Source organism: Atta cephalotes (genome assembly GCF_000143395.1).
Source record: "Atta cephalotes unplaced genomic scaffold scaffold00039, whole genome shotgun sequence".
NCBI lineage: Eukaryota > Metazoa > Arthropoda > Insecta > Hymenoptera > Formicidae > Atta > Atta cephalotes.
In genome coordinates this window covers 2,476,679-2,494,719 of record NW_012130103.1, presented here as the reverse complement: position 1 = coordinate 2,494,719, position 18,041 = coordinate 2,476,679, and the positions used below count along the sequence as shown (strand labels likewise).

The 18,041-nt window shown below is 28.8% G+C and overlaps 3 protein-coding genes across 3 annotated transcripts in view; 1 reads left to right on the top strand and 2 right to left on the bottom strand.

Moving 5' to 3' along the window:
• Positions 1-490: 490 nt before the first annotated feature.
• LOC105622049 (cytochrome P450 9e2-like) lies at positions 491-2,023 on the bottom strand. Its single transcript, XM_012203483.1, has one exon. The coding sequence runs from the start codon at positions 2,021-2,023 to the stop codon at positions 491-493; it is 1,533 nt and encodes a 510-aa protein (XP_012058873.1).
• A 3,805-nt stretch (positions 2,024-5,828) lies between these two features.
• On the bottom strand, positions 5,829-7,805 carry LOC105622048. The gene is made up of 2 exons (XM_012203482.1): positions 7,726-7,805; positions 5,829-6,513 (listed from the first exon to the last, which is right to left on the bottom strand). The coding sequence occupies exons 1-2, from the start codon at positions 7,803-7,805 to the stop codon at positions 5,829-5,831; spliced, it is 765 nt and encodes a 254-aa protein (XP_012058872.1).
• Positions 7,806-15,175: 7,370 nt separating this feature from the next.
• Positions 15,176-18,041, top strand: part of LOC105622046 — a 5,572-nt gene continuing 2,706 nt past the window's right edge. Inside the window, exons 1-7 of the mRNA XM_012203481.1 lie at positions 15,176-15,724; positions 15,866-15,928; positions 16,016-16,219; positions 16,420-16,738; positions 17,121-17,342; positions 17,653-17,715; positions 17,800-17,876. Coding sequence (XP_012058871.1) covers positions 15,176-15,724; positions 15,866-15,928; positions 16,016-16,219; positions 16,420-16,738; positions 17,121-17,342; positions 17,653-17,715; positions 17,800-17,876 — 1,497 coding nt within the window. The remainder of the gene's footprint in view (positions 15,725-15,865; positions 15,929-16,015; positions 16,220-16,419; positions 16,739-17,120; positions 17,343-17,652; positions 17,716-17,799; positions 17,877-18,041) is intronic.

Here is an 18,041-nt window from a genome sequence, read left to right as displayed (position 1 = left end):
AATAGTAATTTAAAAATTAATATGTTTGTTTGTTTAGTTTTAAATTAAATATATATAATTAGTTATATATATATTATTATTATAATAATATTACTTATACTATATATATATATATATATATATATATATATATATATATTCTCATCATTTTCTCTTTTTTATTCTTATAAAAAATCTGTATATCAATAAATTAGATATATGTATAGAAGAAAATATAAATTTGAACCTAATAGATCGTAATTGCTACAATATGTCCCGATTTTATTTTTCGTTATACATTTTAATAACACTAATTGTTTCCAATAAATAATTTCAATTTATAATCTTGAATTTATTATTGCTGCATGTAATAATAAGTATAACATGTATATTCATAAAGACGCATGTAGTAATTAATTTTTATAAAAATAATTTTTGTTACAAATGTATTTTTTGTTACAAATGTATTTTGAAATAGCCACATTATTGCTATTTGAAATGTTTTCTAATACTAATTATCCACTATTGTAGACTCCAGCAAAGGATGCATATTTTTTCTACGCTGAATATTCAACCAGAATCCATTTTCCGGCATCATTACTAGACCTTTCTTGAATTTTATTGGGGACTCAGTTTTTGCGCAAGGTTTTAGTTCACATCGCGCTAATAAATGAAACAGCAAGACTTTGATTTCCAATATGGCAAATCTATTAGCTATGCACATTCTTGGACCTAATCCAAACGGCATATAACATGAAGAATTATGAAGCTTATTATCTAAAAATCTTTCTGGATAAAATTTCTCCGGATCTTCGAAGTATTTTTTATCACGATGGATTGCCAAAATCGGAATCCAAACAGGCATACCCTTCTTCACAATAGCAGGTTTCTCATCCGGTAATGCGGGTGGTAATTCATAAGTTTTTTCACACGTCCTTTCTAAGAAGGCGACTGGTGGATATAATCTGAGCGCCTCACTTATCACTGCGTCTAAATATTCAAGCTGATTAATGACTTCGTAAGACACTTCTTTGTTCGATTCATTCAAAATCTTGTCAATCTCTTGTTGTAATTTGATTTGAATTTCTGGGTTAGCTGCGATTTCGTGAGCTACGAAGGACATCGCGGTTGAACTGGTATCAAAACCAGCAAAGAAAAAGATAAACACTTGCGCAGTCATGTCATCAATATCTAATTTTCTATCACCTTCTTTGTCTCTGATATCCATCATTAATTGCAGCATATCTGGACGTGTAATGTGTTCCACATCACGAGTAGCGATTGTAGTCTTTACAATGTCCTTGAAGAAATGCAATACGTAATCATTTATAATTTTTACATTGAGAATTCGTCCGAGACTAGGAAATGTTTTAAGAAAAATAAACTTTATGAAGTGATCTTCTAAAAAGTTAGTCACTTCTTTGCCGTAAACATAAAATTTATTCGTTGGATCCTTCATAGAATCGACCTTGATTCCAAAAGCACATGTGGCAATGACATCGTTCGTATATTTAGAGAAAGCATCTTTCACGTTCATATTGCATTTATCCGTTGGCAACGTCGACAGAAATGTAGCAAAATCTACGGCACATTCTGACATCAATGTGAACATCATTTTCATCTTGCTGGACGTAAAAGAGGGACTCAAAAGACTTCTCACGTTCCGCCATTTTTCTCCGCGAAGAGAAAATAAATTTTTCTCAAGCAGAGGATTATTTAAATCAGAGAAACCAGGACGATCTGGAAACGCCTCGAAATTCTTAACAAGAATAGTCTTAATGAATTCCGGATCGCGAAGCACGAAGAATGGATTTATAATACCATAAAATCCATAATATTTTGCATTTGGATTAAAATTGTACACCTCCAAAATGATGTCTACGAATGATTTTCGAGGAAATATAATTGAGGTTATAGTTGCGAAGCTTGAAACAGGCGGTACATGTATAATATCATGTCTTTTAAAGAAATTAAAACTTCTAAAGAGATAATCAATGCTGACAACACCGATCACTATCGATAACAATATTAACCAGTATTCCATGGCAAATATAACGTGAAAATGTGTTTCTTGTAAACATTTAATAAAATGCGATTGATTATAAAAATCGTTATTAGTGACACTGTCAATGCGAATTGTTGCAGACAATTGCTCGTGCAGCAATTGCTATTTCTCATGACGCATAATGTAATAATAATCTCTGATACAAAGATCAAGTTAATATTACGTAAGATCAATTGATACTTTGTTTGATGTGAATCAATAAATCTTGGATAATTCTTTTAAAATTTATGTAAATGTTAATGTAATAACATTTAAATATGTAATTATTTGTACTTGCTAGACGTTTGCATGTACATAATGTACATACCGGGTGAGAAAAAAGGTACATACCTCTCAATAACTTGAAAAATATAAGTTTTATAGAAAGTTTCAGACAAAAATTATAAGGTATAAAGAGATCTACTTACTGATATTATCAGTTTGATCTTGGGTAGTGTTGCCAAATCAAGATCACATTGACTTTTTTAAATGGTAATAATTTTTCATTGCATATTCTTGTAGCTTGCTTGAGAATTCTTCAAAACACTATAATAAAATATTTTTTCATCAAGTTACTTCATAACTTTTAGTTATGCGAAACCTATTCAGGGATTACCGACTTTTTTCTCCACCCAGTATATTTCATATCATATACAAACATATATAGATATATAAAACTGCTTATGTAATCGTGGAAGATTATAAAAATAAATATTATAATTCAGATAAATATATTCAATTTGTAATTCAAAATTTAATTTGACGCATATACATAAATTTTGCATTTAACGCTATTATTGGATAATTTCTAAACAACATATAAAATGATATTTGAAAATATTTTTTACTAAAATTAGCATTTGATAATATAAAATTAAATAAAATGAAAACTAAATGTAAAAATGTTGCCCTAGATTTTATAAATTATGTTCTTATGTACATATATTTAAAATTAATTTTATTTTTTTAAAAATGCACTAATCCCACTTGAAATATTGTTTCAATTTGAAAAATAATGAAAAGTTATACAATTTATAAGAGAATAAAATTTTATATAAATTATGTCTTAGAAAATAGCACCATGTATTCATAGTCAGTTCTTATATTCAAGATCGTCTAAAGTTTAATCTTGAAATGTCATAAATCAATCAGAAGAGAGAAGAGTTGCATTAACGTCTTAAGACATTACTTAAGATAATCTTGAAATAAGAATTAGCTATGAATACCAGCTTATACAAGACTTTTTACTGTTTACTTTCTATTTCTAATTTTTGTTTATTACATCTGTTTTTTATCACATTGTTAAAATGAATATCGAATAAAAATTTATAATATTTACATATTTTATTTTTATTTATACTTGTATGATTTTAAATTTATATTATACATTGTATTCTTACCATACATGTATAATAAATATGACAAATAATAAGTTTCTGATCTTAATCCGGGCTAAATACGGACTTAACGGATCGAAAAATTAATATTCCTGTTCAAATGTTCATGTATATCAATTAAAAAATAAAGTATCGGCGATATGTCGCCTATCCCTATTAAAAAACAATATATGGAAAATCTGAGAGAATACAGACATGTCGCTATAAATGGGATATAAATGAGTTAGTTTGTCCTCCTATCGATCTTTAAACACACGACGAGTCATCGTTCTTACGAAATTAATTCGAAACGAACCATTGCGAAAATAAATACAATTACGAAAGCCGATGAACATAATGTAAGAATATGATGTAAGAATATAAGGTGTTTTATTATGCATGATGATGGAATCAAATTTGAGATGACGAATCGAAATGTAGCCTCAAATTTAATCGCGACACGGTAGCATTGTGGAAATATATAATTTAAGGCTCCTGAGAGTACTCACTCCAACCATATTCAATTATGACATCATAAGCAAGAAATGTGTATCATAAGTAACACATTGATTTTTCTTGCGTGCTATTTGTAAATAAAGAAAATTTGGATGAAACGAAATGATGAGATCGCTTTAATACATTTGTAAAATTGGACGAAAACTATTCTTATCTCCCCTGATAGACAGTAAAGAATCGAAAAAGATTCGTTTACTGCCTTTTAAGATTATTTACTGATTGTCAAGGGAGATAAGGATAGTTTTTTTCGTCCATTTTTACAAGTGTTTTAAAAAGATCTTATCATTTCGTTTCATCTAAATTTTCTTTACAAATGATATGTAACAAAAATCAACATGTCATTTCTCGCTTATGACGTCACGATTCAATATGGCAAAGTGATTATTCAGGAGCCTTAATTTGAGATTAATAACCGTAATCTACCGTAATCACCTTATACTCAATCAAGAATTGAATCATAGTCAATTATTCTCCTCTCATTTGATGGTGATTGGTCAATTCTTACAGATTACTATTATCAGAGAGGTTTTTCTCTACTATTATAAACCAACTTTTAATCTGTCACAGATAGAAGCCATGCTTTTTGCATTTGGGACAACTCTCGGATTGACTGCGCATCTCGGGAGCGAATACCATATTCTTACATTATGAAAATATTATTTTACCTGAATCGAATTTTCAACATAATTCAATCAATATGCTTAATTAAAAAGCATCAAGAATCGTGACACAAAGTCAATTCTCTAATTATTTAGAACCTTCGTATATATAACGTTTATATCTAATTAATCCTCTTCGCAGAAGATACAAAAACGAAAAGTTTTTTATCACTAAAAAGGCACTATAGAATACGTTACAAAAATTATTCGGCGTCGCAATACTTGGCCTACCATATTGGCAATACCATATCTCGCGAGAGTAGCATTAACTAAAATCTATATTTAAGTTGCTTTCCTTTTAAGAGACGATTGACATACAATCATCGTTCTATCCTTCTTCAATAAATTTATTCAATAAAACAAATAAAGAGTGACACTTGTATCGATTGTGTTCTAAAAGGAAAGCAACATTATATAGTTAAAGCGACATCACTGAAATATAATTATGCTGGAACACGCGACCCTCTATTGCCTTTATTAAGTGATGTGAGAGATAATAAAAAATTAAAATTCACTAACTAATACATAGATGTTAAATGTACATCATTAACAACACAGATTAACTTAATCTAATCATTTTAATTTGACGGTACACATGTCTCTCATCAGAGACAATTCGGTACATAATATCTGTAATAATAAAATTTGATCAGATTAAATTATACTAAAAAAAAGGAAATATCAGATATTTAGAATCTTTTTTATCGGATTGCGATATCAGCAAATGCACGTTTCAATATTATATTTCAGTGAGTTTAGGATCATTTATATTGACCATAATCTGTAAGATTTGATCATAGTTGAATAAGAGGGGAATAATTGACTATAATTGGTCAATTCTTACAGAATTATGGCATAAGTTTATATTACATAGATTATAGCCCGTGTAAATGATCGCGAGTATTCGAAACCAGGCACATGGAGATAAATTCGCTAAAAAAAAAAAAGATACATTTAGTAGAGGAAGCAACAAAGAACGTATAAACAAATACAAAGAAGCATACATATGTCCAAATCAAAGTTCCAGCCAGTAACCATGGCACTTATTCTTAAAAAGAATGACTCGTCCGAAGGATACTTCGCGACTTCATTCAGAACAGCTCAAATTTAATAGTCATATCAATATCATGCGGACGCAATAATACAAAATGCCACTAACTACTTCATTTCTCTCTGATTGAATTGCTTTTTAATTTCCTGTTAGTTTCATATTTTTAATGTTCGTCATCTCGAGATCATCGATTAATAAATATCTTATCTGATATCTATTTTCCCATTCAAACACGGTAGATTTACAGCTGCAAACTGCTCTTTCAATTCGGCATTAATTCCAATCTTTGAATTTTGATTGGAAGCTGTAATAGCCGTACTAATGAGAAAGACTTTTTTGTCTGTGGGGTGTGACCAAAAGTTTGCTTCATAATTGCAGGTTTGACACTTATAAAAGAACTGTGTCAATAATCCTCGGCGACGCGAATTTATAAGTATCCAATCTTTAAATTTGCACTCAAATCCTGGTGCATGACCATCAAATACCCGATGCATTTCTTTCATAAAGAAAGAAATATTGATAATGCGATCACCTTCAGGCTCATGCTCTTGGATATGATTTATACCTGGAATGTCGTCTTCTTCACAAATTCGGACATTTTCATATATATCTTTATTTAGCTTTGTACCCAGGTACGTTTCTAAAGTATTCATTACTTTTGAATTCATTGGCCTTGTTTCTGAGTACGTTTCTAAAGTATTTATTTCTTTTGAATTCATTAGCTTTGTACCTAGGTTCGTTTCTAAAGCATTCATTTCTTTCGAATCCATTGCTTCAGGTGACCTGAATGAGTTTATTGACTCAATGGATTCACTTTTAATAATATTGTTAGCAATATAGTTGGCTGCCAAGGCTGCTTGTTCCATCATCTCTCTTTTACGTCGTCGCCTGCAAAAAATAATAAAAGTTATTGTAAAATAGGAACGATTTTTTTCAAAATTTATTTTTAAAAGGGAGCAATTTAATTGAATTTACGATATGTTAATCTCTGAATTTTTTAAATTTAAATTTGGGCACTGATGAAGACTAAGTAAGTCAAAACATTTGCATTGTACGAAACATAATCAGTTAAATTGTATTTCTTTGAATAATCTACATTATTTATTATAGCCACACGATACTGATTATATTTTTATTATATTTTCAAATCACTTGAATAATAATTATATTGATTTATTCTATTCAGATTATATAGACTAAATCATTTTTTAGATGAATATTTGTCATACCAGGAGTTCCTTATTTTTTGTATCTCTATGTTTAATCATTATATCTTTTTCGTCTCCATCGCCAACAAGATTTAAAAAAAAAACGCAATTCTTTTTACTTATAAATATTAGTTGCAATATAAAAATGTTTATTATGCGAGTCAAGTTGCAAAGATTTAAAAGAAATAGAAGAGTTCATAAGGGTTTTCCGAAAGATACTGGACTTTTGGATTAAAAGATGATCTTAAATATAATAACCATGAATACTAATCAAAGATTGAATACTACTATCAATCCATTACCAAAATAAGTAACTGTAATGGTAATCAATAATGCGTTACTTTCCATTCCTGAATAAACTTTATGTACAATTACATGCAGTCAAGACGGGGTAAAATACATATATTTGTAAAAGTTCATTGTAAAAGTTCATAAAAGTTTAATTTAAATGAAACTATATTAGTATTCATGATGAAATGAATAACATTGAACTCATGCCATGAGTACATTTTTTGTTTAAAAAGGCTTAACTTTAATAGAAATTTTTTAAGAGATGAAAATTTGTTGAGAGCACCATCGCATATAGTAAACTGACTACCGAAGTATTGACTAGTCTAACTATGAGTTGTTAACAAGCGGGATTCGATTCTCAGTCAAAATAATACTTTTTGCAATAAATTCTTCGTAGTTTTTAAATTTCATTAACATATGACAATTCTTGTTAAAAAGATGCTTATTAATATCAAAAGATCAAATCTATGTTTGATGTAAATTTATTATCATATTGCTATTGTCAGAACTGTTTTAAAAATAAAATAACATAATAACATAATAAAATATCAATTTTGACAATTCCTTTAATATATGGCATGACACAATTGAGAATACTAACCTTAAAACATATGTTTTCTTTTTAGAAAGTCTTTTAGTACAAAGAGTTAAATATCTACCCTGGCTATAGGTTCTTCCCATACTTAATGTGGATTTGTGACAATTTCACTATAAGAGATTGAAGTGTTGTGAGACACTTTTTTTAAACTCAGATCTTCACTATTGAGTATATATGGAATTAACTTGTATGTAAACATATGGTTAGCTAACTTGAAATTTTTGTTTCCTTTCCTAGAAAGAAGAAAAAGAAATAAAAAATCAAAGTTGATGCTTGTGTCTATAGGGCTTTGTAAAGCACTCATAGAGTTAGGATATTAATACACCTCAAAAATTAATAAATTATGAACTATTGGAAAGCAAATTCTTTTGCTTTTTTCACAGTGCCTTTTCTTCTCCATTGCTCTAAAAGCAATGCATTTATGAAATTATATGAAATCTTGATATTATATGATTATATAGATAATCAATCATTATACAGATAATTGCTATCAATCTCATTCATAATGTATTATTCTTCAAAAAAAGTGAATTATATAAAATATTTATATCTTAAATTAAATCTAATTCTTGACAAATATCATTTTGAAATTTTATTCTGACAAAATTATGACAAATTATAACACATTATTGCAAAATTTTTATTCAATTCATGCTATTATTGTGCAATATTATATGCTTATAATATGAAGTCTGTTTTTTGTGGCTGAAGTTTTTGTGGCTAATGTAAAGTTTTAGAACTTAAGGTGATTCTTTAGTAAATCGAATTACTATAGAAATACTTAATTTTTTTACATAATGAAGCACTGAAATTAACGTGCAAAATTCTACAGTAAGTTAACGATAAAATAATCTTAATTATAAAATAAGAGAGAAACAAATGTTGAAACCTTTCACATATAACTTAATGACTCGCAAACGCTTTTTTGACTGCACACGAATCTTACCATAGACTTTTCTCAAAAATGAGATTATAATACTATAAAAAATTACGATTTTAATAGTCAGAAAAAAGTAATAGGTCAACAGCCATTCTGGAAAGATATTTACGTGCATAAACTTGCATATAAATTTAACCTCGAAAAGTAAACATAATCTCATCTTGTTTTTCATTCAATGAAGATGCATGATTTACTATCATATGTTTCTTATTATTTCATTAAAATATATACGTAGTTCTATAATATTTCTCTAATATTTCTTCTTATCTCTAATATTTTATCCAAATTATGCATATTTGTAATTTTTGAATGGGTTTTTGTGAGACACCTCAAATTTTCAGCACTTTACTAAAAAATTACCTTAAAGTGAGGTATTATATGTCTAATGTTTGGCAAAAGTAAGAAACAAAGTTCTAATACAGGCATAAAAAACAGATGTATTACATAAGAAACAAGAAATACATAAAAGAACAGACCATTGACTCGGAGTCGAGTCGGGTCGAGTCGGTAAATCGAATATGCTATTAGATGAAGTTACAACAGCAACGGAAATGCCGACGCCCTGTCGAAAAACACTGAACTTTCGTCTTTTGTTTTAACTGATATGAGAAAAATTCACAGGCAGATATCCACAGTCCGTTCTTAAGACTATCTAAAGCAATTGAACCTCTTTTTAGTTAGAACTTCTTGCATGATTCATCTTTTCTCTTTTTCTTTCCAACGTGAAGAGAAAAGGAAGAAAAATGAACAATGCAAGAACTTCAGCTAAAAAGAACAGACTTAAAGGCACCTTTTCATGCTGATGCTCGACGCTCATTTTCGAAAAAGAGTAATAAGGTACATTTTCACGCGCTGTTAAAATAAGTAACTGGAGCGACAGATTTGTCACTCATTATCTAATGACTGAAATTTTAGTAATTTGAACAGTTTCAACTACAAGCTCAAACGCTGATAGCACTGACTAGAGACCTTTTATGCATAGTCTACAATGGGCAGTAACAGTAGTTGATTAAGGAATAGATGCAATCGACCAATCATAATTGATTTTTCTCACATTCAACTATGATTAGTCGATTTCTACGCCTATTTCTTAATCCACTACTGCTACTATCCATTGTAGATGCATTAATAAGAGACTGGCCATAAGGATTTCGTAAATATAGACTCTCTCATTCTTCCATCAAATGAATACATCATGCACACACTATTAGTGAAGGAGTGAGATGGCCTATATTCCTTTCTCGCTCGAAGGAATTTAACAAATTTTTATGATTAAAGGGTCTCTATGCTGACATAATGGATTCAATGGCATAATGGATTCATTCAATATTACAACCGCTGATTGAGCGCTCAGTGAGCTCTTATATCTAATTGATGTTTTCAGATCTAATGGAATATGCCAATCAGATGCAAGCGCTCACTGAGCATTTTTCTCGCATTCGGCTGTAATTGGTCAGTTTCTTACGGCTTATATATACGGCTTATATATAACACCTGAAAATACCTATTGTAAATCTAGATTTACTCCTTAAAATCTCATTGTAGTCACTTTAATCGGGTTTAATAACAATAATAAATAATATAGGATATAATAGGGTATAATATAGGATATAACATAGGGTATAATAAAGGGTATGGTCAACGATGCTGTAAATGCTTTTGAAATATTTTTTAATTAGTCAGTTTGTAAAATTCTTTCTTCTAATTGATCCATCAAATGCTTCAAAGTATTTGTAGCGAGATTTTGACCACAGCCAAAAATAATAAAATTAAATGAAAAAAATAATAAAAATAATAAATATATTTTTATTATATATTGTTTACACACACACACACACACACACACACACACACACACACACACTATTTTTAGTTAAATAAAAAATCCTAAACATACTAAATATGTATTTAAAATTATGTTATTATGCGATTTTGAATATTAAAATATAAAATGTGTTCTTCTGCATTCCCATGAGAACGCAATCAATAAATTTTTATTTTTCCAATTTAGAAACACTGCCCTATATTAAGACATTAGGAGACACGGTAGTGACTCCTAATACTGATATGATATAATGATTATTACAAATAAGACATTTGTCTTAGCTATCAAGTTAGAACAAACATTTCTGTTTGTTACTATAATCAGTATCGTCAAAATAGAATTTTCTATCTCTAAATAGAATTTATTTTACCATTATTGTTTGAGCAGATTTAGTTTGTAATGATTTGATTCAAGTATTTATATATTTAAGTTAACAAAATCTTATAATTTAAAATATGTTTGAAATGATAAATATATGCTTGACAGCCTACAACTGCTGCATTTAGTTGAATCAACTAATATTTTTTTTTTAACAACTTTTTTCAGTGTGGAATATAATTACAAGTCTATCATAACTCATTGATAGACTGAGTAATCAAATGCAGCAAAGAACAAAAAATTAGTAAAAAATAAATAATCATGAATAGTAAAAATATAAAATGTAACAAGAATAAAGTAAAAAATCTGCAAATTAAGATATAAAAAATATGATCAAATATAACAGACATATAATTGCATACAATAATAATGGTTAAAATTTTCACATACTGTTTTATATATATTATATATAAATAAATATTAGGTGTATAACTTTGCTTCCGCCGTTTTCCTATAGATTTAGCGGTAAGTGGTGGTCGAAATAAATAGATCATAGACGTCATACAATAAACTTGGGCATCTGTCAACATAACCCCATAGAAATATTAGTCGATTTGTGTCTGCATCATAAAGTTATTCTCGATTGAAAATGTCAGTTTACAAGCCAAATTCTCGTCATTTGCGGGAGGTTTTAATTTTTTGCTTCAATATGAAGAAATCTGCGGCTGAGGCTCATCGAATGCTCTCAAATACTTATGGTGAGGCCGCTATTATAATGAAAGAACGTGTCGTGAGTGGTTTCAACGCTTCAAGAATGGTGATTTTGACGTCCAAGGTCATGCTCTTTGATGGGACCAGCTCGGCGTAGTGTATTATGAACTGTTAAAACCGACTGAAACAATCACAGGCGATCGGTATCGAACGCAATTGATGCGTTTGAGCCGAGCATTGAAAGACAAACGGTCGCAATACAACGAGAGACACGATAAAGTGATTTTGCAGCATGACAATGCTCGACCCCATGTTGCAAAAGTGGTCAAGACATACTTGGAAACGTTGAAATGGGAAGTCCTACTCCACCCGCCGTATTCTCCAGACGTTGCTCCCTCTGACTATCACTTGTTTCGATCAATGGCACACGGCCTGGCTGACCAGCACTTCCGGTCTTATGAAGAAGTAAAAAATTGGATCGATTCGTGGATAGCCTCAAAAGATGACCAGTTTTTTCGACGCGGAATTCGTATGCTATCCGAAAGATGGGAGAAAGTAGTGGCCAGCGATGGACAATAAATGTATAACCAGTTTTTTACAATAAAGCCTCGAATTTCGGAAAAAAACATGGCGGAAGCAAAGTTGTACACCTAATTTAATATTTCAATTGTTAATAATCCACTAATAATATATTACTAATTGTACTTTATTCTTATTACGACTTATTATTTATATCTTTCTAATATATGTTCATGGTTACTTATTTTTATTTTTTATTAGTTTCCTATTCTCTACTGCATCTATTCGATTTACTACAACAGATTAGAGGAACTTGTAGTTCTATTCTAAAATCCAGAATTCATCTCAACATGTACAATTCAGATCGTGATGTTTTTATTCTTATTGTTCAATTGATAAAGATGGTTCAAATTAAGCAGAGCCGAAACATCCCGCAATTTATTGATATTAAATATGTGATTTACATGTGATTTATATGCGCACTGATATCTACGTTTGATTATTAGCTCCATTTTAAAATAATTATATAATGAAATATATACACACCTTCGTACCCATGCTTTCTTTCGGGAGAGTCTATAGAAGGACGGAGGCAGCTTTTTTACGCTATACTTTACCATTGAGTACAAATTAATATACAAATAAAAATATATACTTTTATATGTGAAATTACGATTAAAATTGTAAAACATTCACTTGAAACAAGTTACTTCAGGTACGTTCAGGAAAACACCAGGAGAGGTTATTAGCTGTTAGTGTTGTTTCTGTTTGTTTTTTTTAAGGTGCCTTTTCATTCTGATGCTCGATGCTCATTCTGTGTCCAAATAGATCACGTGATCAAAATGAACGCTTGATATTCGTCTATTTTTATCGCGTTGCGCATCGCGCTGGTGTGCAGGAGCCTTAATGATAAAGCTGGAAATACAGTGTGTTCTTCCAACAAGCAACACAAATGACACAATGAATCATTACATCCTTGTTGTTTGCCAATGTTAAACAAAGATGACATTGTGTACTTTCCAATAAGCAACACAGTGCGACACAGTGATAATGTTATTTTTGATGTCACTTTTGCAAATTTTATTCCTTAAATCCTTAGGTTCTCTTTCTTCTTCTTTTTCTTATCTATTCAATCGTTAAACTGGAAACAATGAAAAGCACAAGCAATAGTAACAGGAAATAAGAGATTTCAATCTATCAGAAAGCGTCCATTCTAGTATATATAGTTTCTGATAGGTTGAGATTTGTTACTTCTTGTTTCTATTGCCTGTGCTTTTCATTATGTTTCCAACTTAATGATTGGAACATTAACCTGCATTAATCTAAGGAATATTGGAAAACCAAGCAGGAGATTAAGAAGAAGAAACAGAATCTAAGGATTTAAAGAATAAAATTTGCAAAAGTGATTCCTCGAAGAGGTTATCACAGGATCTTCAGATTCAAATTCATCGCATAGTACTGTGACCCTTTTTCTTGAATCGGAAATCAAATAGGAAATTCAAAAAAAGAAAAAGACATCGATCATTTTAGCAGGTTTCGAGCCAGTAAGGTGGGAAGGACTAAAAAAATGTTTTTTGATATGTATATAAACGTATCTTTAAATGAGATAATAATAAGAAAAGGAAATTCACTAGCTTTTGATTAATGAAATTATAAATACTTTAGTGAAGTTTTGCTTTTTGTAATGTTTACCTTTTAAGATACACAATTAACGATCCCAGTATTAATTCGGCTTCAATTATTATTACTAGTATCATTATATCATATAATAATAATATGATCAGTGTAGTCTAAAAGATACATTTCTAATTATGATACTCATAAATGTTGGATTAGTAGTATATGATGCCTGAAATCCAATATGTAGGATTTATATATGTATCCATAGTCCATATCCATAGTCAGACTTTATATTTAAAGCTTTCTTAAATTTATTTTACACTCAGTAACCAATAAAATAATTTGTAGAGCATCTGAAGATAAATTTAAGGAAACCTTAAATATAAGACTTGATTATGAATACAGATAATAGTATATGATGTACATTTGATATCCAATAGAAAAATTTGTTTCCTGGAGACAAAATATTGATGAAAATCGAATTCTTTTATTGAACACTGTATCGTCATATATCGAATGTTGTGTGAATTGTACATAAGGTTTTAAATAATATAATGTACATATAAAATAGTGTTATTGCCGTTGACATTCAGATTTCAGTGATTGCTTTCAGCAGATTCAACAGTTAAGTGAGTATTCGCTGCTATTGATGTATTCTTCTAGATCTAAAATCTGATTAGTTTGCTGAACGCAATCACAGTGTTTGTAACATTGTAATAAAAACAGGTAAATACATATTTTTTATTTATAATAAAATTGGAAACAAGACTGTTTATATTAAATGCATTACTTTAAATACAAAGCGCTTATGGTCTGAATGTTAACATGAACTATTATATATATTTATATAAATGAATTAATTTCAGAAATGATAATTGCATGCTGATATGGTTGTCAGATTTTTAACGCAATCAATTTTATTTATGTTTCAGCTGCACTCAAAATCATTGTATCTATAATGTTATACTTTGTATAACATGTATAAAGTTTTGTTGTCGAAAGTGTTTTAATTCAGACTTTAGTTATTGAATAAAAAAAGTTACACATATTTTTTTAATTTTAATATATACTGCCATGAGAGAAGGAAATGAATATGCATTATATATTTACATCTGGAATAAGGAGAAGTAATTAAATTGATGATAAGATTGTACTTGAGAAATCTGCGTGATGAGGAATTTGTCATCACAAAGAAACAATACTTGTTGTTTTTCATGTTACTCTTCCTACATTGGTAAGTTTTTTGCTTTTAAGTTATCATCCTAATAAACGAAAATTTAAAAGGATTTGATGATCTAATTGAAAATATTGTTAATATTGAAAATTCTTAACAGTCATTCCTTAATCTTACGAGCTGAAAACGAAAAGAAACAGAAGCATCAAGGTCACGTAAGTATTTTACTTTAATTTGATATTTTTGTTTTCTACATGAGGGATCAACGCAATAAATGTTCTTATATGAAAAATTTTTTACTGGACTTTTTACAACAGACATTATGTTTTATTTTTACAGCATTAAAATGGAAGTAATACCTGGAAAAAGGAGAGATAGTTTTATATATGTATATGACGGATATAAATATAATATTGATAAAAGATATACTCATGTATATCGCTGTGCAAGAAGACGCAGTCATTTATGTAGAGGAGTATTAATGGTACAAAATGAAAAATTTACTTTAGGAAATACGCATAATCATCCAAGTGAGCCTCATGTTATAGATGTTTTCAAATTAAAAAGAGAAATGATTCAAATGTCTAAACATACCACTGCAACATCCAAAGAAATATATGATACAATTTCTCAAAAGAATCAAAGTGCAGCAGCAAATATTTCATATAATGCAATGAAAACTCTGTTGTCAAGAGAAAAAGTTAAAATGCGACCTCCAGTACCTTCAAGTGTTTGTGATTTAAATGATTTACTTAAAGAATATGAATTTACAAAACCTGTTTATAAAAGCTGCATTATATCTGAAGACAACAAATATTCATATATTTTCACTACTGATAAACTTTTAAAATTATTAGAGAAGAGTTCTGAAATTTATGTAAATGGAACATTTTCTGTAAGTAACTGTTGCTAATATTTTGTTTAAATATGATTAAATTTGATAAATATTATTAGAATATTTGTGAATATATACACAAAATATGTTTGTGTTTATTAACGTATATATATATATATATATACACACATGTTATTTTAGGCTATACCCAGAATGCCAAAGTTTGTCAAATTATTTTCAGTACATGTGCGGTACATGGAGAAGGTATTGATATTGTACATGAATATAAATGAATATAAATTATGTATATTTATTGTGTCTTTTATAATACTTTGTAATATTATCTTCTAGGGTGTTGTAGTATTACTTATTCTATGTGAAGCGAAAACAGAATTTGTTTACAATTCGATATGGAAAGAAATAGTTAAATTGGTACCTAAGTTGCAAAATAATTTACGTTTTATAATAATGGATTATGAAAAAGTATTAATGAATACTCTTCATAAACAATTTCCTCAGGCATCTTTATATGGCTATTGGTTTCATTATTGCCAAGTAAATAAATCATTTTTTAATGTTAAACAAATATCGTATCAATCAATTTTTTGTCCACCAATCTTTTGTCATTAGATTATTTATAAAACTTTATTAGAGTATTTGAAAAACTTTTCATATAGTAACTTTTCATAAAATACTTATAAATGATACTTAAAATTAGATTTTTATCAATTTACTCATATGTTCTGTATTTGTAGGCAGTTTTGAAAAAATGGATACGGTTAGGACTTACCATACCGCATAAGGTAGTGTCCATAGCAATGGCGTTAGCATTAGCACCACCAGAAATGTTTTCACAAGGTTTAAATCTTATGCAAATAATTACGAATAAAGAATGTTATTTTTATCCTAATATGTTACTTTTTATGGCATATATGAAAAGTACATGGCTCTCAATATTAGAAAAAGTTTGCGTATATCGCTGCCCAAATAGGACTACTAACTTTGTAGAATCGTTTCATAATATCATGGGACATAAAATGCAAACGGTTCATCCAAATTTATGGATATTTTTAAGTAGGTATAATACTTTATTGATAATACAAATCCTATATGTTCTATGAAATGCTATATATAAAGATTATAATATAAAGATTAAATGGATACCGTAAGTATAGGTGACTTGAGACAGTGTAGATAATTGGGACAGCATGTATTTTTGTTAAATTCATTCAAGGAATTCATCCATAATTTTCTAAAGGAAGTGTAAAACTTAAACTTTCTTTAAAGACTTATGGATGGATTTTATGATTGTGTGAATTTAACAAAAATACATGCTGTCCCAAGTTACCTGCACTGTCCCAAATCATCTACATATTTACGATAGTTCAACTATTAATTTTACTTAATATTTAATAATTATTCCCAATGCAATTAATTTTTATCTAAATTTTTGTAGATAATGTTTCTAAACTAATTATGAATCAAGAAACCAATTACGATCGTGTAATAAACGGTCAACAAATGACAAACATCCGTTTTCCATCTAGTATGTTTAGAAATACAAAAATACGAGACGCACAAAATTATTTATCTTCTGGTCTTTTTTCTTTAGAACAATTTCTGCAAGTTTTTGATAATGAAATGAGTTATCAGCAACATCAAATGTCATCATTAATTGGTGAGTATTTAAATTTAGTTGGACCAATATAAGGTACAGTTATTACACGCAGTTATTACAGTATATTTTATGAATTATATTCTTGAATTAGAATTTTTATATATAGAATTATTTTACCCATATGACCATGACATATTGAACTTGTATTAATTTCATTGGACCACAATTATCTTTCATCAGATTTAAGCTTCTTATTTTGTAACAAAGAATCAATTATGTAGATAAATATAATTTATTTGTAATATGATGTGTATTTACATATTTTTACAATTACTTTTTATAATTTTTTAAATTAATTTTTCAAATTTAGATCTCAATGTTGAAGACGAGGAAATATATGCTGATTTGCTTACAGAAGAAACTGTTAATTCAGGTAAAATTTAAATAATTAATAATAAATTACCATTTAAAATATAACAATAAATTAAATCTTTTTTATTTCTTTAATCTTAATTAGTTTCAACTTCTGAGTTACATATCGAAAAAAGAGTCAGAGACGAAGAGGAGACAAACGAGAGAACAATTTCAACGAAGGTAATATTATTATTTTACACACACACACACACACACACACACACACACACACACACACACAACTAAACTTATTTATATTATACTAATAATTATACTATAATAAAATACTCCTACTTATTTTAATTAAAGTAAAATTTGTTTTAGATTACTAACTTAAATTTTTAA

Bases quoted from the DNA above. Each gene is read 5' to 3' on its own strand.
- LOC105622049 (XM_012203483.1), bottom strand. From the start codon at position 2,023: ATGGAATACTGGTTAATATTGTTATCGATAGTGATCGGTGTTGTCAGC.
- LOC105622048 (XM_012203482.1), bottom strand. From the start codon at position 7,805: ATGGGAAGAACCTATAGCCAGGGTAGATATTTAACTCTTTGTACTAAA. The intron at 6,514-7,725 runs GTTAGTATTCTC...TATTTTTTGCAG, and splicing joins AAGAAAACATATGTTTTAAG to GCGACGACGTAAAAGAGAGA.